Below are 24,019 nucleotides of genomic sequence, written 5' to 3' on the forward strand. Positions count from 1 at the left end.
AAATTTCAGCCCAAACAGTTAAGTTTGGACAAGTTATAAGCAACTGAAAACAAGGAACATGAATGGAAAATGTTGGACAACCTTTATTATAGTCCATGCTACCAGCCCCAACTATAATACACAACCATACTAACAATCTAAACCTGTTTCTTGCCAGCAGGAAATTAAACATATTTGTTGCTCGAATATACTCATGGGAGATGTTCAACTACTATAGTGATGGGAACCAACATAAAAACCTGCATATATGGAATTGCAAAATATTCTATTCTTACTATCTTGGAAGGATGATGGGTTATCTTGCCTGTGCCAGAATATGAATCCATGGCCTCAGGGAGCCTAAGCATATGAAGCCAATGCTTTAGACCACTAAGCTAATCCATGCAGCATTCTTTCCTACACTGGTTCTTTTAATGACCTCTTGGCATCTTAAATGTTTAGGCCCCAGTTACACTCACATACAAAAGTGAGATAGATTAAAAATTAGATTAAGAATCAGCAGGATTAGCAGCACCAGATGTTCTAGCAACAAACAGCAGGCTTTGGATAACTGGTTCAGAGCTTAAATCAAGTTTTCCAGCCAAAATGTTTTATCTTCACATAGCCAGGAACTGATCTGTTTCTTTCAGTTAATATTTGGAATTGTGAATATTAGGAAGTTAACATCAAGTTGCTTGGCTCAAATGAAAGTGTTCCTGAAAACCGCTTTGTGCTCTCCAGGCGCATGACAGCTTAACACTGGACAGAACAAATCAGTTACTAAAAGGCCAGCGGGATTAGCATTTGCATTTGGTTGCTGGGCAAACAAGTTTTATACCACAAGTTTAATAATATAATTACATTACAATATCAGATACTAAACTAAGAAATATAAGTTTAATTAAGAAAAGAAGTGATCAACAGAGCATTTCTTTTTGGCATGGAGCAGGTTTGGGGGGCGGGCTGTTGGGTGTTTTGCTGGAACATGCTGGTCTATAAATTTAGAAAGCGACTATGTTTCTTGGTAAGAAAATTCAGTCCTAAAACAAAATCCATGCACATTTGTTCTCTGTCCCCAGTTACAGCTCCTTTTCACTGTTTGAGCTATTACTGAGTAAAAGGTATTTTGCCAGTATAACTTAAAAATAAAGGGGTTTAAATGGTCAAGTAGCTATGCTGCCTACCATGTACTCCTCCTGCAGCTACTGTATCTAGGTAACAGGACTGCTGTTAGTACTGAAAGCAACTGGTGAAAGGTTTCACTGGTCAAATTTCTGATAATAGCATGTCTACCAATTATCATGCAGCTACTCCAGTAGCAACAGCACTGTCTGGCTCTAGCTCAAGGATTATTAATATATTTGCTTAAGTGGTGCACTCCAACAGATGCTAGTCAGGAGGGCTGGAGGGCATAACATCAAAGGCTCTCCATTTAAAGATACACTAGCATGGAACAGAAGGAATGGCAGCAGTTTTCTGCAGCTTCAAGTTGTTTGGTGTTCCCTCTAGCCCTATATGCCTGCCCTGTGCGGCCACCGAGGGGAGGATCTCCTGATGGACCCCCTGCTACACGACCCCCAGCTCCATGTGCAGGTGGCGAAGTCCCGCTCGGTGTGACAGAGGCTGGTCCTGGCAGAAGTCACCAGACTCAAAGACCTCCTGGACTACGACCGAGGAGACTGGCTGGATCCCCTGACGCTCGCTTAGCACATGAGGCTCTCTGGCCCTCATACTCCCTGGCGCATACTTCAGGAGGTGAGGGCCGCTTTACTGGCCACTGCTTGGGCCTACCTCAACCGGGTCCTGCAGAGGGCACCCCCCGCCCACCCTACACCCCAGGCCCTCCGGACCTTTTCATCGGGCCCCTGCCCTGGGGACCCACCCAGCCATCCCACCCCTTCACCCTTCCGGACCACGCCAAGGAAACACCTGTACACGCTCGTGCTCCACTCCCTTCACATCCTCACCCTCGTAAAGGTGGTGGGACCTCCTACCACTTCTGGAGGGTGAGGAACCCCAGTGGGCCAGCCTATATTCCACCCTGGTCCTAAAGCCCGCCAGGGATATCAGTTGGTGGCTCCTTCACGGAGCCGTGAGCACAGGCATGTTCTTGGCGCAATTCACCCCATCCCAGACACCTGCCCCTTCTGAGGCGTGAGGGAGACCCTGGTGCATGTGTATCTGCAGCCCCTATTCTAGCTCCTCCAGAACCTCCTGCTGAGGTTCTGGCTGCACTTCTCCCCACACTTGTTTATATTTGCACGCCCTATTGGTGGCCCCACTAAATCGTGAGACCTCCTCATCAACCTCCTCCTGGCCCTAGCCAAAGTAGCCATCTACAACACCAGAAGGAGGATGTTAGACAAAGGGGTGCTCTGCAACTTTGGGGCCTATTTCCACTCCTCCCTGGTCTCATGCATCTGGGCAGAGTTCCTCTGCGCGGCTTCCACTGGCTCCCTTGATGCTCGGTGTCCTCGCCAGGTTACTTTCATTTAGCCCTGTCACCTCACTCCTGTCCCTGTAATATCTTTAGTTATCCCCTGTAATTAATTGAGATCTCAGACCTTGTGGATCCTCCCCTTAAGTTGGGGAAGGTCCTTTAGCAGTGGGTGGGCTCCACCCACCCATTTCTAGGATCCCAGCAGGCTGTGATTCTAACAATCTAAACAGGCCTAGTACTTGGGTGGGGCATCTCTGTGCAACAACGGGATGTTACAAGAAGCTAGCATTAGCAGTTCTATTCAAGTACCACTCATTTACACCAGCATGTCATTAAGCAGCCTTGTGCTGTTAGAAGTTACCAACTCTTGAATAAGAACTAAAATTGAAATCTTGATAATTTTTTAAAAGTGAAATATACCATGTCACTTTTTGAAAGAGTATATGCACTAATGTCCACAAAATAGCCACATTCCAGCTTGGGAAATACACTCTGCCTATGCATATTCTCTGTGGTTTCAATTAAATAATGGACTCACTTCTAGAGCCAAGCTGTTGCTGTGCACACATTTAACCCCAGAGGTGGCTGAATTTCAGTGGTGGGTGAAGAACTGTTTCTTTCCTCCCTTAGCACAATGGGCGCCTTCAGGGTGAAAGGCACAATGGAAGTGTTGCAACAGCATCTCCTTGTACAGACAACACCATGAGTGGCAGAGATGTATACAGTGTGCCTATGCTTTACCTCAAAACTCAGAAAGAAGAGGGGAGAATAGCTGGTTAATTCCAGTAGGGAAAGGAAAAGAGCTAAATTTAACTTAACAGATTCCTTTCCCTGAATTAGCACTGTTTTCAGAATAAAACCCATTAGTGAGAATTACTGTGACTGTCCCATCAGAGAGACAGAACATCCTGGGTTAAGTCCCTGCAGCTGCTGACCCATGACTGATTTAGAACTGGATCCAGAGGAAAAGCATCCCAGATGCATACCCAAAAGTCCTCTATTCATTGTGAAAGTTGTTAAATTGAAGCATATTTAAGAAGAGTTTTCTGGGAGGAGAGGAAAGATTAAGTGGGACAGAGAGCTGGACAGTTCCAATCTAGGTCAGTAGTGTGCACTCAGTGGCCTATGTGAAATGGATTTGAGGTCTCAGGTCTGCTCTGGTGGAAAGGTGCCCAATTAAATTTGTATTTGGCACAAGCTGGTGTCCTTGTTGGCATTTTCTGCACAGAAGTAAAGGACCACAGAGACTGAACAACAGTCTCAGCTCCTAAAGGCGGTCTCTCTTTTACCATTTTCAAAAGTGCTCAGTGGTGGCGTAACTCTGAACTCACTGAAGTCAATGGTAAAATGCCCACCCTCTTCAATGGGAGCAGGAGCTCGGCCAATACTGAGTGCTTGTGAAAATGCTACCACTGACCATAAAACTTCAGATAAGTGACATTCGAAAGAAGGCCACATTTTTCTTTTAAGCCACCTCTCATTTGGCTTTCAAGCCAAGAAACAATTCTGACGGAATTTTATTTAAGAGGAAGCAATTGTATTTGATTCTGTATTCCCTCAAAGTTAGGATCCTCTATATTTGTACTACATTTTAGTAGAGATCTTAAGAAGAGGCTGTAGAACTCCTATATTATTGGTTTTGCAGGTCAGGGGCTTTTCAAATGAACATTTTTCAAATAATTGTCCAGAGGGAGCTCAGGGAAGGGGTCAGAGGGTTACCATATTAGAAACTGTAACAAGTGGCTACAGGTTTACTGTAAATGTAAACCTTACAATATACTGGCCAAATTCCAGACAAGCCACAACTTGCTATTTTAACTACCTTACTGACATCTCAAAGGGTGATTCTAGTGTCAGTAGTTTCCTGCAACGTATGAAGAGTCACAGTGTAATTATTAACCAGTCTGAGGCAAAGGTCATATGCATGTAACTAGTGTACATAAAAATAGCAGAACTGGTGTTGAAACAAAGGGACCTCTCCATGTAACAACTTAGAGAGCTATTCATGAAGTTAAACTTGAAATAGAACATTCATACCTAGAGTGCTACAACAGTAGAGTTCTGCTACGAGTTTAGCAACATTAAGGCTCTGACTTCAGTACAAAAAATAAGTGAGTTTTTACATCACGACAACTAACGATGTAAAATCGTTGTTCAGACAAGGAACAGATAGATTTTACCATGGTGTAGCTAGTTGAGTTCAACCCAGAATCCCCACCTACCTGGTGTTTACCCCTATTAGTTATACTGAGCTAAAAGCTACCTCTGCCTAGTCTCAAGGATTTTACATCAAGTTACCTATCTCAATGTAAAGCCACACTTTTGGCAGTGAAGACATAGCCATAGTGAATGAAGAGTATGCCGAAGCAGAATTTTCCAAATAAGCCCTCTAAAGTCACGCTTGAGAAACAAGAGAAAGAATTTAGAAAACAGCCATTCATCTCAAGCTTTTTTTGCGCTTCATATTACATTATCTGCAATGGATTGCACAATCTAGTACTCCAAGAGAGACATATTCCACTTGAGAGAAAGAAGGTTTTATTTCTTTCTGAAACTTTTGCACCCATTCTTTCTGTAAGTAACTCCTGAGATACTATAAAAAGAAAAGGAGTACTTGTGGCATCTTAGAGACTAACCAATTGGTTATTGGTTAGTCTCTAAGGTGCCACAAGTACTCCTTTTCTTTTTGCGAATACAGACTAACACGGCTGTTACTCTGAAATCTGAGATTACTATAACTCCCTAGTTAGTGGATGGGTCATTACACAAAGCAAAACTATTTCCCCATGTTTATTCACCCCCTCCACCCTCACTGTTCCTCAGACGTTCTTGTCAACTGCTAAAAATGGCCCACCTTGATTATCACTACAAAAGGTTACTCCCGCCCCCGTGCTGGTAATAGCTCACCTTAAGTGATCACTCTCTTGTTACAGTGTGTATGGTAACACCCATTATTTCATGTTCTCTATGTACACAAATCTCCCCACTGTATTTTCCACTGAATGCATCCGATGAAGTGAGCTGTAGCTCATGAAAGCTTATGCTCAAATAAATTTGTTAGTCTCTAAGGTGCCACAAGTCCTCCTTTTCTTTTTGAGAATTTTCAAAGTGTCTATTTCCAGGCTGTGCACTGGACAGGGTTTTGTACACAGTTTCACTGTTTGTTGCTGGCGGACTCCCTCCCTCCCCCAGGCTCTTCAAGAAGGTGTTTACCACCAATAGCTAAACAGAACCTGATCCAGAAGCAGGCAGTTGTGTGCAGAGAGAAAGGGAAGGTGGAGGAAAGTCTTATGATGTGAGCAAAACCCCTTCAACCAATCCTATTTAAAATTAAAAAGGAATTTTTAAAAAAACCTCAGAACATGCCATTTATAGGGTGCTCTGTCAGAAAAAAAAAAGATTTTGGAAGTTAGTTTCAAAAGATTCAAGTTGAGTGTCCCATTACACAGCAATCCAAATTATTTTTTATTTTGTTGCAAATACAAATAAAATGGATCTACCATGTAACAGTGAATTTGATTTAGCAGTCATAACATGTTAATATCTGAAGTAGTTTTCTGTTAAAAAAATGTCATCACTGGAGAGTTCCTAGGTGACTATGCATGCCTTGCAAAGAGAAGCTTGCCTGACACAGATGCATGCAGCAAGGGGGTCAAAGTTTCTAATGCAGAATTTCAACAAGTAAAGCTCAAACATTCTGCAGGCCCAAAGTCTTCCTGGAAACAGAAGCCCCCTCACAAATAAACCAAGGTGTCTGAAGAAAATCCAATGGATTTCACAGAGGAAAGTGAAAAACCAAGCTTATAACAAACTGAACAGTAAGATTTCAGAGTAGCAGTCTGTATCCGCAAGAAAAGGAGGACTTGTGGCACCTTAGAGACTAACCAATTTATCTGAGCATAAGCTTTCATGAGCTACAGCTCACTTCATCGGATGCCTGTAGCTCACGAAAGCTTATGCTCAAATAAATTGGTTAGTCTCTAAGGTGCCACAAGTCCTCCTTTTCTTTTTGAACAGTAAGAATTTACCAGAGAAAATGCATTGAGATTAAGGATACTCTAAATTCTTCCCTCTGCAGTCTGAGGTATTCTTAATTAATGAACTCATCTGGACTCAAACCCATCTGGACTCAAACCCATGTGGGAGTTTCCTAATTTGCAAATAATTATTTTGTTGAACTGTTACAAAAACATTTCATGAACTGCAAGGATTCTCCCACATTCAAATGCTCATCTCAGCTAACTGCTATGGTACTGGCAGGAATAAAGTTATTGGGCCAGATTTTGCCATTTTAGTACAACTACTTTCTGCCTTTGCATGATCTGGTCTTAAAGCCCACATATTCAGCCCTAGGAGCCATATTCAGCCCTAGGAGGCTCACTCCAGTGCAAAGGGAAGACCTTCTGGTGCTATAAAGCCAATTTAGAATCTCTTATGCCACTCTTCTCCCACCCCCCGCCCCTTCCCGCCACCATATACTACTGCCTACATAGCTGGGAACAGTGCTTATTTGTGCCAAGGCTTGCCAGGGCTGAGCCCCAGCACTTCTAGACTTGGCAGTTCATAGCCCTGGTACCTCTGGGTTTGCCGCATCAGTTATGAAAGGGAAAAATTGCTTGAGCCCCAGCACCTTTCATTACAAATTAAGCATTGGATGTGAAAGAGGGACATCACCAGGACACCACTGCGCTACACAAACTCATCTGTTTGTGTGCACCTTTCTGGAATTGTTTGCGGCCAGCCAAAACTAGGGCATCTTAACTTAATGCCCAAGGGACCTGCTTGGCCAACAGCAGCCATAGGAACAGGGTAATACAAGCTTTACGCTCCTTCCCAGCACCTAAAACTTGCATTGTGTTCCGCTCCTCCCACTGGGCAATTCTATATTGAAAAGCAACTTTCTTGTCCCTCAAATTACATCTGTAAACTCAGCAAACTTGACAGAAATCCTGCATTTCAACTGCTAGCCCTGCAAACAACCTGGAAGAAGAAAATCAAGCTGGGTTCTTTGCATGCAAGAACAACAAAACCCCAGTTTGACTATCAGATGCCAGGTTGAGAGGGACAGACTGGCAGTCAGGGGAAACATTTCTCTTGCCAACTGAACAAATCTGATATGGCTGTAATTGATCCAAGGACATACAGACCCTGCCCCATACCCCTTTTTTACAAGCAATTTTCAGAATAGGCACATACTTAAGAAAACTGATGCCACATTGTATCACTTACAATTGTTAATTTGCCTCAAAGTCTCTGGTCATTAATCTAAAAAGCAAAGAGCAACAGTTAACACAGAAGATGAAAGAACCACCATCTGCTCCTGAAAATTGCTTATTCACAAACAGTTCCCATTCAGCACAACAATTAATCACAACTGGAATGCTAAACTTGCTACTCTCTCCTCCGCTCTCACATCAAGTTCAAGTTCTCATCCTCACGTCAAGGCCCTGCACTTGTCCACCTGGTCTCCATCTCCATTGATTCCCTCTGCCTGAACTCCTCCCAAATTCTTCTTGTTTCTTTCTACCGCTCCCTTCCTATCCCTCCAACCATCCTCTCCATTCAAATCCCTCCTTTTAATTAATATGTAAATTCCACAGTTCTAGCATTGGAGATTTTTCCAGACACTGGACCTGATCATCTTGTGCATCATGCTAGTGTTCTGCAACCTGTGCAAGCTCCATAGGCAAAGGACTGTACATTGACAGCACTCAACTAATGAGCTTTTTACAGCAGTCACTCAATATTTTGCATCATACAGCAGGATGTTGCAGTTGCCATGAGACGGATAGTTGTACTATCTTAAGTACAATTCCCCACGTAATGCCTAATGAAGAGCTTTAGCTCAGCTATGTATCAGATATGTATTAGACACCTGTAAGCTGCTCCAGGGATTCAGCAGTTTGATTTTAACTGATTGACAAATTTGGGGAAAATTTTTTTCCCATGGAGTAGCATGATATTTTTCCAAAATGCATAAAACACACATATATACTATAAGTCTAGATCTTCCATCCTTTCTTATTCAGAACATCCCAAAGATAAAATCAGCAGTCAATATTTCAAGAAGTTAATGTAAAGTGGCCACAGATACACACTGTACTCAATTGTGAGAGCTGTACATGCCACACTAAAGAGATTCTGTCAAACATATGGGGCCTAATCTTGCAAATTGATGAGTGCCTTCAACATCTCTGGACTCAATGGCAGTTAAGGATATTTGCAAGAGTTAGGTTTCAGAGTAGCAGCCGTGTTAGTCTGTATTTGCAAAAAGAAAAGGAGTACTAGTGGCACCTTAGAGACTAACCAATTTATTTGAGCATGAGCTTTCAGCTGTAGCTCACGAAAGCTTATGCTCAAATAAATTGGTTAGCCTCTAAGGTGCCACTAGTACTCCTTTTCTTTTATCGCAAGAGTTACTCAACATCCAGAAAGAAAAAAAAAGGCAGTTTTTTTTTGTGACTCAGAGGCCAAACAATGCTGAGTATGGGCACTGGTATGTTAATTTAAACTGGCACAAGAATCACTTCGTTCATGAGCTCTCTCAACTTCTCCCAAACACTGCCTTGAAACGATTCATCTTTACCTGTGGAGGAAGTGCTGGTTACTCATTAAATGGATCACTGGCTTGAGAAAAACAATGTTCTTTAACCACCCATTTATTAGTGTTTGCACAGTTCTGAGATAGGTACATTCTTTGCTGGGTGTAACTCAAACTTTACAGACTAATTTTCTGCTGATCCTCTTAAAACAAACTTGCAAAAGGGTTTAAGGTGAAAATTACCATAACCTCACGTCCCGGCTTTCCTGTGGCAATCTAAAACAGAATTTAAAACAAAACAAATTAAAGCAAGCTGGACTCCACAAGGCAGTGCCATCAACATCTCCTTTAAACTACTGTATACTTAAGCAAGGAAGTCATTAAAAGAATCTTAGAATTGAAATGGACTTAGCTAGGGAAAAAAATAAACTTGTTTCTTTTAGTCTACTCAGTCTTTTAAAGTCCATTTACTCAAACAGTGTCAAAGTTTTCCCACAAAGTTTGCTGACAGTTGACCCATATTTCTTTTGTAGTTGTAACATTTTCCCCCATATAATTTATTCATGACATGTATACCCTTAGTTCCCTGAAGTCCCAGATAACATTACTAATTGTGTTTTACTTGAGTGCACAAGTAACGAGCTACTGTAAACTTAGCCTAGCACTTAAAGACACACCATGGTAACTTGGAGTGCTGGGGGGTGCACTTTTATAGTTAAAAAAACAAAACAAAAACACCCAATTGTGCCTACTTCACACTGATCTAAATGCTTCCCGTAGTATGCACTCATCAGATCTTGCAAGCCAGCATCTTTAAGGCAGGTAATGGGCAGGTAGAAAAGTATCCAGAGAGATCACGTACCTCCGAAAAGGAGAAAGAATGGTTTTAGCCTTTCCCTTTCTCAAATATCTCATGGTACTTAATCTACTACATGGCACTGAAAGCAGAAGAATACCTTGAGTTCCTAAACACGAATGTGGGCACACTTCATGACCACTTAGGGTATGTCTACACTGCACCTGGAAGTGAGCACCCATCCTGAGTAGACAAACACACTTGCTCCGCTCAACCTAGTATGCTAAAAATAGCAGTATGGACATTGTGCCACGAGCAGCAGCACTGGCTAGCCGCTCTAGCATAAACCCACCTGACCACTGGGTTTGTACTTGGGCAGCTAGCTCATGCCATCACCCATGCCACAATAACCACACTGCTATTTTTACCATGCTAACTTGAGAAGACCATTCGCCCAGCCTCCACTGTAGAGTTCTTTATATCCAGTGCTGTAATTAAGTCAGAACTATACCCCAGAACCTTTTATGATGAGAGGGTAAACAAAAAACTGATATGTCCAAGTTTGGACAGCTGAATTTTAGGACTGTTTACACCCAAGACAACTAAAAAACAAAAATCAAATTTTATTTTGTTGTCCATATCACCAAGAGTAGCTAAAAACAAAGCTAATTTAAAACTATTCTTGGCAATGAAATATATGGAAATTTAGCTTCCAAGTCTGCTTTGGTCTTACAGTCCTGACATCAGTGACAATTCTTGCTAAATGTTACAATTTTACTAAAGACAAAAAGCAATCTACATAACATGACACCTAAATCTGATGCACAAAGTTAAAAATGTTTACCAGAATACCAGGGGCAGCTATCTATTTGTCTGTGGCATGCTAATCATTTGCATTAACATATGTTCGTTGTGCAGTTAGCTGTATAATACATTCCTGCACAAAGTAACATTACCCTATTTTGCAATCATATTTTTGATCAAATTTGCGTTCCATGTGATTCTAATTGCACTGTTCACCAGGATATATGGGCATACTTTCAAAATTTTAGGGGGAAAAAACCCCACCATTTCTCCAAAAATAAAGAGTGTACATTACATAACCGCTTGCAGGCCTCACACCATAATCTCCTTAAAAGGGCCAAAAATAGGAAATACCACCCAGTAAAATCCAAGAGTCACGCTGAGAATGCTTGGGAAAAATTCCAAATCCAAACATATTTATGAAGACTCCAGTTTATGAAGTCAGATTCCAAGGAAGTGTATGCGGAGCAGGTAGATGCCAAAAGAGCCAGCAAAAAATAGTTTTTGAACTTTTGCAACCATATTAAGGAATGAAGGAACATCATACTAATATGGAAACTTTTTCTGAGTCTCTCTCTTCCTATGCTATTTTGAAAAACCACAATATGTGAAGCTTAAACGGAACTAGAACTAAAATTGCCTATCAGGTGAAACAGCAAAAATGAGGAAGTACTGTACAGTAAACGCATTCGTTTATTATACTGAATAGATTTACACTGGTAGCGAACAAAATCGGCAATAGCTACTTAACATTATTAACTGGTCCATTTTTCTTACATTATGCACATCTAATTAAGTCTAGGATACAAACAGGTACAATGTGATTTGTAGCAAGTACTAGAACTATTACACAAAAAAATTAATGGAAACATGCTGATAAATTATACCAATTAGTAGGTCACACCTGGATCATACTGTTTGAGCATGTGTGTGTATCTGGGGTGGGAGTTTACTCCGGACATAAATTATTCCAAAGAGAGATACATTTGGGAGAAGGTTTGAGGAGTTTCAAGAATCTTAACTCCCTTCACCTCAAATGTACATAATATAAATTGCTCAACTAACTGGTTCCTGAAAAAGATGAAAGTACAAGGCTGATGCTCTTGAAGTCCTTTCTTTTAGAGACTATGCTAATTAAACAAACCTCAAGTCAGTTGTTCAAATATTCAACTCAACTGAATGATTTGATCTGAATGCTTTGGAACAAGATTTTATGCTAGAGGGCTGCGCAAGCAAGATTATGTCAAAGAAAATTAAAGTGGCAGTTTAAATATGTTGATAAAAATAGTAACTACTATTTTCATCTCTGAAAAAATATACTAATTAACGTGGGCTATACCTTTCTACTCAGACAGTCACCACTCTGATTTAGAAAAGTGCTAGGACGTCCTCAGGTAACTAGTTACCCTCCCTGCAAGAATTCAAGCAGTTATGCGCTCTGACTTTAATGAAAACTAGTTGTAATTTTTTTTTTTTTTTTTGGACAAGTTTGGCAAAGAAAATTGTACTGGGTGGGAATGGGGTATGGGAAGAAAACACCAACAAAACAGATACCTCTATTCCTTCCCCTCCCCTTAATGTAGCTTGCATAAAGTGACAATTCAGAATAGAAGAGACATCTTTAAAATCCCCATGGTTTGGGGAAAAATAGTTCCTGGATTGATTCATCATGAATCCTAAATCAATGGAAAATAATCTCCCACCAGAAACGCTTGGATCCTATTGTGTAATATCGAAGTCTGACTCCTTCAGTGGTGGTGAATCAATGGAGAGAACTAGCAGATCTCTACTGACTATGAAGTATAAATCAAAGTTGAAATGTTCTGATGCTCTGTTATGCGTTGAGAGGTCATACCTAAATAAATTACTCCGTAGATCTTTTGATATTCAAGCCTTTCAAGGATTCAGACATAACCAGCTACAACTTCTTCATCCATTTCACAGCATCCAGATAGCAGACTGAGGAGTTGCACTTTGATACTGTATTTCAGAGTCAAAGAGTTAGTGAAGTGATGCCTTCTTTCATCCATTTAGGATTTTTAAAATCACTTCACAAATCTTTCCTGGAGAGTTTAGGGAATGCATACATTGATTTTATCACTCCTACATGTCTGAAGCACATCAGCGTAAGCTAAAAAATATGAAGGGGGGGGGAGCGGCTCTGATTTATCCATCACTCACTCCCATCAACTCCAATCAATAACTGCACACAGCCCAGGAGATCAGTTTACGATTTTATCTAATTTATTTTCTATTGAGTGAAACTGTATGTAGAATTTAACTCAGATTTAACAAAGACATTTAATTAAATATCATGATGACAGTAAGAGAATACTATACCCATTACCAGAATCTTCCAAGCATTACACAATCTGCAATTGACTCAAGTATAAGGAACATAGAAGTAGGAAAAATATCAAAGAATAATGATGGGAAAAATGTTTGTGGTCATGCTCAAGAGTTTAAACAGAATACGCAAACTGGATGATTGGAAATGTGTATCCTATTCATAAGGCTAACAGAATTCACCTTAATATAGGATTGTTGAAATGTTTTTAATCTTGCACAAGTAGTTCGGGGGGTGGGGGGGAGTCGAGCTATAGGAATCCTACAAATCAGCCACTGTCTCAGTCAATCAAATATTAGGATAAAAGTTAATTATATCACCGCAAAGAGCACTGACCCCAATTAGATCTTGACATAAAAGACACAGGGTCTCAAATACTTTCTATTATGCCCAGTTCTATTTGTAAAATAAATTAAAGCAAAATAGACGGACCAAACTGAAACAAAGAATCTAACTCACAGAAAGTCACCTAGACCTATAAATCCAAGAATTACCAACAGAAAATGATTAGGTGCTTGATGGGTGTGTGTTAATTAACTAGAAGCAGATTCATCTCAGCCTGAACTCCTCAGTTTATGAGCACACAGTAATTATAAGGGCTCTAGCAAACAACTGTTTGTTAAAGTGCTGAACTAGCTTTGGACAGAAGTAGTCTTTTCTACAGATGCAGAGAGAATATTTTCTTCATTTCAGCTTATTCAATTAGTTCAGATCAATCACTGGTTTATCCAAAGTTAACAAACCAGTTGGGAGTAGAAAAAGCAGGAAGACTTGTTTTTCTTCTCCAATCTATAAATAAAAACTAGGTGAGAGAAGATGAGATCCATTAGTTCTAATAGGACAACAGAGACCAGAAAACAATCTGTTCAATTCACTTAGTATGGATAATACTTTGTTTAATAAATCAGTTAATTTAAAATGCAAAATATGTTTTCATGTACAGTACTTTTTGATAAACTTTTTTTATGTATCCAGCACATATGAAGTAGTTTTATTCAATAAACAATCTTAAAATGCCATTTTTGTGCATTATTTGTTGAATTCATATTTCCAAAACGATCTGGACACAAATCACAAGTAAAAAAAAAAAAAAAAAATCAGTCATCTAGTAAGAATTGCATCGTTCACCATTTTTTAACATAATAAAAACGTAAACATTAAGAATCTATACAAATTTCAGTTAAGCTATATAGTTGATTAAATAAATGTGCATCAAGATAGTGTATCCTTATTAGCAAAAAAGCACCAAGTTTAGTGTAAAGCCTATATTTAGTTGCAAATCAACATGTTTTAATGGTTACCAACCAGGGAGAAACAGCCCCTCTTTAGGAAAATACCTAAAAAGTACAAATATAAAACAAGATTAAAACTAATTATTAAAATCAAGGTTTCCTGTCTGCTTATTTAAATCATGATTAAAAATCAGTGATTTAAATTGCTTTCATTTAAACCAGTCCACCCTGAAGCAAAATAATTGGAAATACTGATCAATTTTTCTCCATTTATAAACTTACAAACAGCAAACCCCATGCTTCAGCCTCTGCAGATGTTTAAAAATAAATTAATCCCTTAAAATGAGTTTGTAATAGAAATCCTTTCAGATCTTTAATTGTAACAGTAGTTAGAGGTGCTTAGCCACTGACGTCCAAAAGTTCAGTGCTTTGACTTTCTTTAAAACTTCAGCAAACATGTACAGCTTAATATGATTATTTTAATATAAATTATTTTAATAGATTATAATAAGATTAGGACGAACATAGGTTGTTGTAATTTCTAATTTAATTTTAAATAGGTTTATTTTTTAAAAACCTGTATTTAATTTAAACAAAAAAATCCACTTCCTAATTTTTATCCACCATATTTTGCTTACCTCTAACTCAGAGACAGACCATTTCATATCATAGAATATCAGGGTTGGAAGGGACCTCAGGAGGTCATCTAGTCCAACCCCCTGCTCAAAGCAGGACCAATCCCCAATTAAATCATCCCAGCCAGGGCTTTGTCAAGCCTGACCTTAAAAACTTCTAAGGAAGGAGATTCTACCACCTCCCTAGGTAACGCATTCCAGTGTTTCACCACCCTCCTAGTGAAAAAGTTTTTCCGAATATGCAACCTAAACCTCCCCCACTGCAACTTGAGACCATTACTCCTTGTCCTGTCCTCTTCTACCACTGAGAATAGTCTAGAACCATCCTCTCTGGAACCACCTCTCAGGTAGTTGAAAGAAGCTATCAAATCCCCCCTCATTCTTCTCTTCCGCAGACTAAACAATCCCAGTTCCCTCAGCCTCTCCTCATAAGTCATGTGTTCCAGACCCCTAATCATTTTTGTTGCCCTTTGCTGGGCTCTCTCCAATTTCTCCACATCCTTCTTGTAGTGTGGGGCCCAAAACTGGACACAGTACTCCAGATGAGGCCTCACCAATGTCGAATAGAGGGGGACGATCACATCCCTCGATCTGCTGGCTATGCCCCTACTTATACATCCCAAAATGCCATTGGCCTTCTTGGCAACAAGGGCACACTGCTGACTCACATCCAGTTTCTCGTCCACTGCCACCCCTAGGTCCTTTTCCGCAGAACTGCTGCTTAGCCATTCAGTCTCTAGTCTGTAGCTGTGCACTGGGTTCTTCCGTTCTAAGTGCAGGACCCTGCACTTATCCTTATTGAACCTCATCAGATTTCTTTTGGCCCAATCCTCCAATTTGTCTAGGTCCCTCTGTATCCTATCTCTGCCCTCCAGCGTATCTACCACTCCTCCCAGTTTACTATCATCCGCAAATTTGCTGAGAGTGCAATCCACACCATCCTCCAGATCATTTATGAAGATATTGAACAAAACCGGCCCCAGGACCGACCTCTGGGGCACTCCACTGGACACCGGCTGCCAACTAGACATGGAGCCATTGATCACTACCCGTTGAGCCCGACAATCTAGCCGACTTTCTACCCACCTTATAGTGCATTCATCCAGCCCATACTTCTTTAACTTGCTGACAAGAATACTGTGGGAGACCGTGTCAAAAGCTTTGCTAAAGTCAAGAAACAATACATCCACTGCTTTCATTTCATCCACAGAACCAGTAATCTCATCATAAAAGGCGATTAGATTAGTCAGGCACGACCTTCCCTTGGTGAATCCATGCTGACTGTTTCTGATCACTTTCCTCTCATGTAAGTGCTTCAGGATTGATTCTTTGAGGACCTGCTCCATGATTTTTCTGGGGACTGAGGTGAGGCTGACTGGCCTGTAGTTCCCAGGATCCTCCTTCTTCCCTTTTTTAAAGATGGGCACTACATTAGCCTTTTTCCAGTCATCCGGGACTTCCCCCGTTCGCCACGAGTTTTCAAAGATAATGGCCAATGGCTCTGCAATCACAGCCTCCAATTCCTTTAGCACTCTCCGATGCAACTCGTCCGGCCCCATGGACTTGTGCACGTCCAGCTTTTCTAAATAGTCCCTAACCACCTCTTTCTCCTCAGAGGGCTGGCCATCTATTCCCCATGTTGTGATGCCCAGCGCAGCAGTCTGGGAGCTGGCCTTGTTCGTGAAGACAGAGGCAAAAAAGCATTGAGTACATTAGCTTTTTCCACATCCTCAGTCACTAGGTTGCCTCCCTCATTCATTAAGGGGCCCACACTTTCCTTGGCTTTCTTCTTTTAAAAATGACAGATTAATATATTTTCTAGTTCAGCGGTTCTCAAACTTTACCAACCTGAGGCTCCCCCCATTTTTGATTAAAAATGTTGGGGACCCCTGCCCTGCCCCTTCACCAAGGCCCCGCCCCTGCCCTGACCATTCTCCAAGACCCCTCCTCCCACTCACTCCATCCCCCCCTCCCTCTGTTGCTCACTCTCCCTCACTCACCTTCACTGGGCTGGGGAAGAGGCTTGGGGTGGTGGCTCCGGATTGGGATATGGGCTCTGGGGTGGGGCCAAGGATGAGGGGTTTGGGATATAGGAGGGAGTTCAGGGTGTGCAGGCTCTGGAAGGGAGTTGGGGTGCGGGAGGAGACTCAGGGCTGGGGCAGGGGATTAGGGTATGGGGGGGTGGTGAGGGCCCCAGCAGGGGGTGCAGGCTCTGGGCTGGGGATGAGGGGTTTGGGGTGCAGAAAGGGGCTCTGGGCTGGGGGTTGGGGCACAGGGGGGCTGAGGGCTCCAGCTGGCGGTATGTTCTCTGGGGTGTGGCTGGGGATGATGGATTTGGGGTGCAGGAGCGGGCTCAGGGCTGGAGGTTGAGGGGGGTGCAAGCTCCGGGAGAGCGTTTGGGTGTGGAAGGGGACTCTGGGCTGGGTCAGGGAATTGGGGTGCAGAATGGGAGGTGCAGAGCCGGCACTTGGGCAGCGCATGGAGACTCCCTGGCCACCCATGCGCCTAGGAGCTGCAGGACGTGGCAGCCGCTTCTGAGAGCGGTGCGGAACCAGGGCAGGTAGGGAGGCACTGGGAGGGAGGGGGAGGAGTTGATCAGCGGGGCCTGCAGACCCCGAGAAGTCACAGAACCCAGTTAGAGAGACACTGTTCTAGTTCACATATGGAGTAAAGAATTAATAAAAGCTGAGGTGCTTATGTAGCCTGATCTATAGATTAATTATATTGATTACTTAAGAATTCCCAGTTATCACTTTCAGAATTGACAGGTTTGTGTTCCAAGATCAGGCCCAGTATTATTCAAATTATTATATAGTTGGGAACCCCAATAGGCACAGTTGCAACACTCACTATAGGAACTCCTGTATATTTACAAATAGCAGCTAGTGAACACATATTAAAACTACTTTTTATATGGTTTATTTTCCATCCATTGCCTATTACAGACAAAATATTAAAAACAATTTGTTAACATAAATTCATTGTATACACGTTCAACAGCTCAATGAACACGGTACAAATACATAGGGGTAAAGAGAACCGTTCCCCCACACTCCAATTAAGAATTAATGCCAGTCTTGCCTGACTACTGATGGTAATATTAAATATATATTGATAAAAATCAGTATTAACTTTACTAAAATTAGTAGTTCTTTACAGGGGAACTGTGCAACTAAGATGGAGTAAAATTCAGAAATGTTCTGAACATTCCCCTCTTGCAGCAAAGCAGGGGCCTGAGTGATTAAGCAAAAATGTTTGGTTTTGTCATCAACATCATCTTTGGGTTTCACGTCTACCCTTTCAGGCTAATTAGAGTCATCCTGAATACTTCTTTCTTGGATGCCACCAACACTGGTAGTCATAGACAACAAATGACTCTTCCAGATCTATAACATTTCAAGCTGAAGATTCTAAGGGTGTCTTTGGTGAACTCAGAAGAACCTATAGGAACACCTAAATGCTTCCCGGGGCCTCGTTAGCATGAGGCACTTTTCATATATTTCAGGACATGACTTAAGTTAGCATTGCACTTCATTACAATATGTCTAAGTATTGTGAATTTGAGGTGGAAATCACAGACTCCATTGCAGCAGTTTTACTGACACAAAACCAGGTCCAAATGAGCCTTAACTATTACTGTAATGTTATAGTGCACAAGTATAACACATGTATTTTAACATATTACGGGTCAGGCTTGCATTTTTATAATGAAAGCTCTTACAGATAGTGTGTCTCAGTTGTAATGCTGCCTGAAATTCTAAATAGTGGCTGTGAAACTGACCAGAATCTTGTTAATTTTGATATGCTGCTTAGAAAAATATATGAGGAAATGTCTGCAGGCTCAGGAAGACACTTTTGTGCTGGTTCATATTTAAAAGATTTTCTTTACAACTAGGAAGCCAGAGATTTTTTAAAAAGATAAAAGCTTACATTCTGTAGCAACTGATCCCTTAGCTGGCATCAATACTGTACATACATTTACTACAGAAAACTTCCTCCTCACCAGCAGTGCTCAATGTACACACATGCACACACATTTAAGCACACATATCTCTGTCAGAATCATGTAAATCTCCATGGCCAGAATCAACATGTCAATAAGGCACCAAATTCATTGATTATAACTGTCACGGCTCTCAGGAGTCAAAATAAATGTTATAAAGTCTGAATCTGTTAATGTAATGTTAAGAATTGAAACATACACACACACACAACAAGGAGCGTCCTCCTTCACTGAACAAGTATCACCTTGTCTGCCTTAGGAAATAAAGTAAGAAAGCAGCACTTTTACCTGTGGGTAAAATAAAGCCACAAAACAGGTTTAGATCAGTCTTGTAAAATTCTAGTCACTTGAACCAAATCATTTTTAAGTGGCAAGTAAAATATTTAGTCTTACGATCTAAAAGAATGGACAAAGAGAATGTGTCCCTAGATTGGTAGGTTTTCATGGCAATTTTTCAAGTCTGATTTAGACAATATTAAAGGTGGGGCTAGAGAGGGGAAAACAAACCACAGTCACCTTAACACTTGGCTCTTATATAGCACTTCTCCTCCCTTAGATCTTATCCACCATGTGCCTAAGTATTACAACACATTTGATCCATTCTTTCATTACACTAGGCAACATCACATGCCCTAGTAGTTCTTTACAAATTAACTAACTCAGTTTTTCAAGCAGTTTCAGTATTCTCAAGAGTTGCCCGAGAGAACTCAACTCAGTTAACTCACCAAACAACAGCTACAGTACATACAGCAAAAGAGTATGCTTTCCTACACCTACTTTCCCACCCAACAGCATGCTTAAAACTTGACCAAGACAGGTCACTGGCAGAGGCAAGAGGATAGTTTGGACTCTATGCCTATTTAATCCCTGGATGCTCCATTGCAAACAGGGAGATCCAATTAGTAGCAATTCTGGTGATGGTTTGTGAGGTGGACACCTGCCCCCAGGGAAATAGGCTGAAACCACCTACTCATTTCACACTGGCCAGGTTGCTCTGGCAGGCTGTAAGACCTCAGGATGCCAGGCAGGGAATTCAGCTACAAGTTGTCCTCTCCTCTTCTCTCCTGCCCTACTGCTAAAGAGGAAGGCCTGTGTTATAGAGTTTGCATGGAACATGGGGCTCCCAACCTCGAATTCCCATCAGATGGTTACTGTTTTTTTGGTCATCACTAACCTGATCTACATTCAAACTTGTTACCCAAACTTTGTCTATATGTGGGATTAGCCCCAATTCAGCCACTGCTGGCCAACAAATGTTGTAAGTGCACCAATGCAAGCCCCAATCATAGACAAAGTTGTGATTTGCAGCCACTAAGCTCAACCTGGTGTCAAGGTGAGATAAGCTCAACCAATGCACATCACAGCTTCCTTTATCAATGGACATAGGCAGTGGTGTGGCGACATTGGTTGTTGGCTACTGATGACTGAATCTTACATATAGAGAAGACCCAATAAGCAAAATCTCATTACCAATCCAAGCCATGCAGTTCCTCATGTAACTGTTACTGGTGCCCCTGAAGAGGCCATCAAAAACAACCAGACACCTCTTAGCAGATTAAGAAGTGTATACAGACTTCTTCCTCCCACCCCTTAGCAGGTTAAGTATACAGATGTTGAGTTTAACAGGGTGAGAGCTGTATGCAGAAATACCCATATTCCTTAGCAGGCCAAGAGCCATGCCCTGGTACCTTGTCCCCAACACCAATTTACCTTGTCCTGAGGGCCTGCCAGGCTGCGTCTATGTCTGCATACAGGTTTTTCTCAGAGGGTTTGCCTGAGCTCACCCCGTAGCCAGAGTAGTCGTAGGAGAAGACGTTGCAGTTGATGCGAGAGCCAAGGCCAATGTAGAAGCTGCACATCTGGCCCAGATCCACAGCATTGCCATGCGAGAAGAGCAGCGTATACCGGCTGGCAGGGGCACAGCGCACAAACATGCACCCCAGCCTGTTATCCCGTGATGTGCGAGAAAAGAAAACCTCTACGGCATCCAACTCCCGCTGTGAATACTGCCAGTCCGCCCGCTCACTCAAATGCAGACTGCAGCTGCCCATTCCTGTTGGGGTCCCAGACCCTGTTACAGTCCCAGACCCTGCTGCTGCAGCCCCAGCCTCCTGCTGCTGCTGCTGCTGCTCAGACTGCAGCACGGTATACGTGGGCTCCGGGGGCAAGAAAGCCAACTTGGCAGCAATGCGGCTAGGGCAAGGTGGGCAGCAGAACAGCCAGCACAGCTCGCCCAGAGAGAAACCGTTCATTCTGGGGCCTTGTTCTGGCATCAGTGACACTGGATAAAAATTTACTCACACTGGGGGGGGGGGGGGAGGGGGATTCAGAGTCCACCCACAGCAACCCACTCTCAGCCTTGTGAGAGCAATACCCCCAAAACACAACTGTCCCCCCAAAACTGTAAGCCACCAAAACCAGTCCAGCCCTCCAAATCTAAGAAATCCACCTAGTGTGCGGGGAAAGGAATACAAAATATATCTCAAGTGCAAGAAACTCTCCTTCAAAATCTACTACTAATCCTACAATAAATCCAACCCCATCAAATGGGCTGAAATCACTTAGTCATTTTCACACAGCCCAGGTTACTCTGGAGCACCTAAAAAAAAAATAAATAAATAAGCAAGCCCCCCAAATCTACATCTGATTCAGTGCCCCAAAACCAAAGATTAAAAACTAATCCCCCTGAAATAAGATCTGTCCCCCCATACAACTCCCCCAGACACCACTAAATGCAAGATCCCCCCCCCTTGCAAAAACAATAAATAATAATAATTAATAATAGAGACACCAAACGCAACTCCTCACAATCACCCCAAGCCCAGTGCACCCGCCCAGCGCTGCACCCAGTGCCTGGCCCAATCCTGCAACCCCTCAGTGGAGCCCCACCCCCAAACACCGACCCACTGCAACCGGTCGCCAGACCGGCCCCCCCCCCACACACAGCCCCGAGCGGATCCGCCCCCCCGCCCCAGGCAGACCCTCGCTGAAGGGGCCCGCCCCCCCGGCCCGCGCTGGGAGGCGGCGCCCGGCCGTGGAGCGGGCTCAGCCTCGGCTCCCCCCGGGCAGGGCCACGCCGGCTGCGGCGCGGAGACAGTAGCGGGCAGCGGCCATGTCCCGGCTCCCCTCACCGCTTCCGGGTTAGGCAGGGGCCGCCCGGCCCGCCCCGGTACCTGCGGAGCGGCGCACACCAGCGGGGCACGGCGCCCGGCCCCGGCCGCCCACAGGCCCCGCTGCGCGGCTCGCTGCCGCCCCCTAACCCAGCGCGAGGGCACAGACGCGGGGCGGGGGGGGGGAAGCAGCCGCCGCAGCGCTAGAGAGAACCCGGACCCTCCGCGTGGGGAGCGTCGGACCCGCCTCCTGGCCCTTTAAGAGAACCCCACGAGAGCCTCCGTCACGTGCGAGGCCCCCCCCCCCCATCTCTCTCTCTCTCGCGCGCGCCCCCGGCCCATCCGTTCTGCGCATGCGCGGCAAGGCTGGCGTGTGACCCCCCGGCTGGAGAAAGGGTGCTTTGGGCAGCAGCTCTGCCCCAGTCCGGGCGGCGGCTCCCCTCCCCCCGCTGGGATTCTTCATGGAGAGGGCTGACTTGCTTCGCCCGGATCCTGCTGCCCGTGCTCGGGGCTCTTGCCTGGTCTCCTGCTTGTAGAGTTTGCCCCATCCCCCTAAATGAAGCTGCGGCCTCTGGACTCTCTCACCAGGGCCCACAAGCCCAGTAATAAATACATGCATAGGTGCTGGAACTGGCTTGAAGTGGTTTCCAGCATATGCACAGTATACAGTTGGGTTCGATAGCTCTCAGCACCCCCACTATAAAAATTGTTCCAGCTTCCCTGCATACGTGCAATTAAGGGTGAGACACTGAAAAGAAAAAGAAAATAGGTTACAGGCCCTTAAATCATCTCTAAAAGCTCCCCACAAATATTACACACATGCTCAACTTTTAAGTACATGAGTCCTCTGGCAGAAGTCAATGGCATACACCTCTGAACCCTTCAAGTGGCTAACTGGGCTGCAGACACCTATCTATGGAGAGGTGGCTGGGCCAAACCTCTGGGCCACCCTGAATACCTGAAATGTTCTGCTTCAACCTGGATGGGCGTTTGTGGGTCGAAGCAGGACAGTCTTGTGAAATCTGGGACTATTGGGAAGTCTGCAGTGTTGGGGGAAGGGGGGTGTTTTGTTTTATTTCCATTAAGAAATGTAATTAAAACATGTAAACAAAGGTGTCTTGCCTTTAGAATGAAAGAACCACAAACGATAAATACCAAAAAAAGGAGTACTTGTGGCACCTTAGAGACTAACAAATTTATTTGAGCATAAGCTTTATTTGTTAGTCTCTAAGGTGCCACAAGTCCTCCTTTTCTTTTTGCGGATACAGACTAACACAGCTGCTACTCTGAAACTGATAAATACCAAATAATCTTTAGTGTAATCTTGCAGACAATGAGAGATTCAAGCAGCATATGAGTCCAGGCTCCAGCTTCATCACAGGAGCCCAGGCTCCAGACTCAGGACAGCTATTAAATGATAGTATAAAAAGCAACTCCTGCTCTGAAAAATGTATATAGCTGGTACTGTATGGGTTTAGCAAATTCAGAATAACTAAATGCACCTATCCTGTGCAGTTCCTTGAAGTCCATAAGCAGCATCTCATAATACAAAGCCCTATAAAAAAACAATGCAGATATTCTTGTGCAGAGATGGTATCGTGGGCTCATCAGACCCTGATAAGTAACCTGGCTGCTGAGTTCTGAATAAGGTGAAATCTGTCCAGCAATGCCTTTTTGTGTCACATCTAGAGTGACACCGAAACTAGGGTAAAAGTTGGAAGTTTGGATTCCAACTAAGCTATAGGCATGCTACATGGGATAAGTCAGTGTAAAATTTCTTGGACCACGTCATATCACTAAAACATCTAAAAGGGGCTATGACATGCGAGGAACTAGGCAGCAAAGACTGAGCACTTACATTATAAATAGATTACTCCTGCAAACAGAAGAAAATTAAAGAGACAACATTTCCCATATGCAGTGTTGTTGTACTGTGTTGATTCCAGGAAATTAGAGAGACAAAGTGAGTGAAGTAATGTCTTTTATTGGACCAAATTCTGTTGGTCCAGTAAAAGATATTACCTCACCAACCTTCTCTAACATTTCCCACACTCCACCCTGAGTCCTTCCTTAGGTCATATTTATAAAAGTGAAAGTCAAGTGTCCTCTTCTAAATGGGAGGTGTCATGTAA

At 43.0% G+C, this 24,019-nt stretch overlaps 1 protein-coding gene across 1 annotated transcript in view; it reads right to left on the minus strand.

Moving 5' to 3' along the window:
- The window catches only part of ABHD17C (abhydrolase domain containing 17C, depalmitoylase), a 51,890-nt gene extending 30,445 nt beyond the window's left edge, over positions 1–21,445 (minus strand). The window contains exon 1 of the mRNA XM_077828736.1: positions 20,488–21,445. Within this exon, the coding sequence (XP_077684862.1) occupies positions 20,488–21,050 (563 nt within the window). The 5' untranslated portion in view covers positions 21,051–21,445. The remainder of the gene's footprint in view (positions 1–20,487) is intronic.
- Between the last annotated feature and the right edge of the window lie 2,574 nt (positions 21,446–24,019).

This window comes from Eretmochelys imbricata, chromosome 10 (assembly GCF_965152235.1).
Source record: "Eretmochelys imbricata isolate rEreImb1 chromosome 10, rEreImb1.hap1, whole genome shotgun sequence".
Lineage (NCBI taxonomy): Eukaryota > Metazoa > Chordata > Testudines > Cheloniidae > Eretmochelys > Eretmochelys imbricata.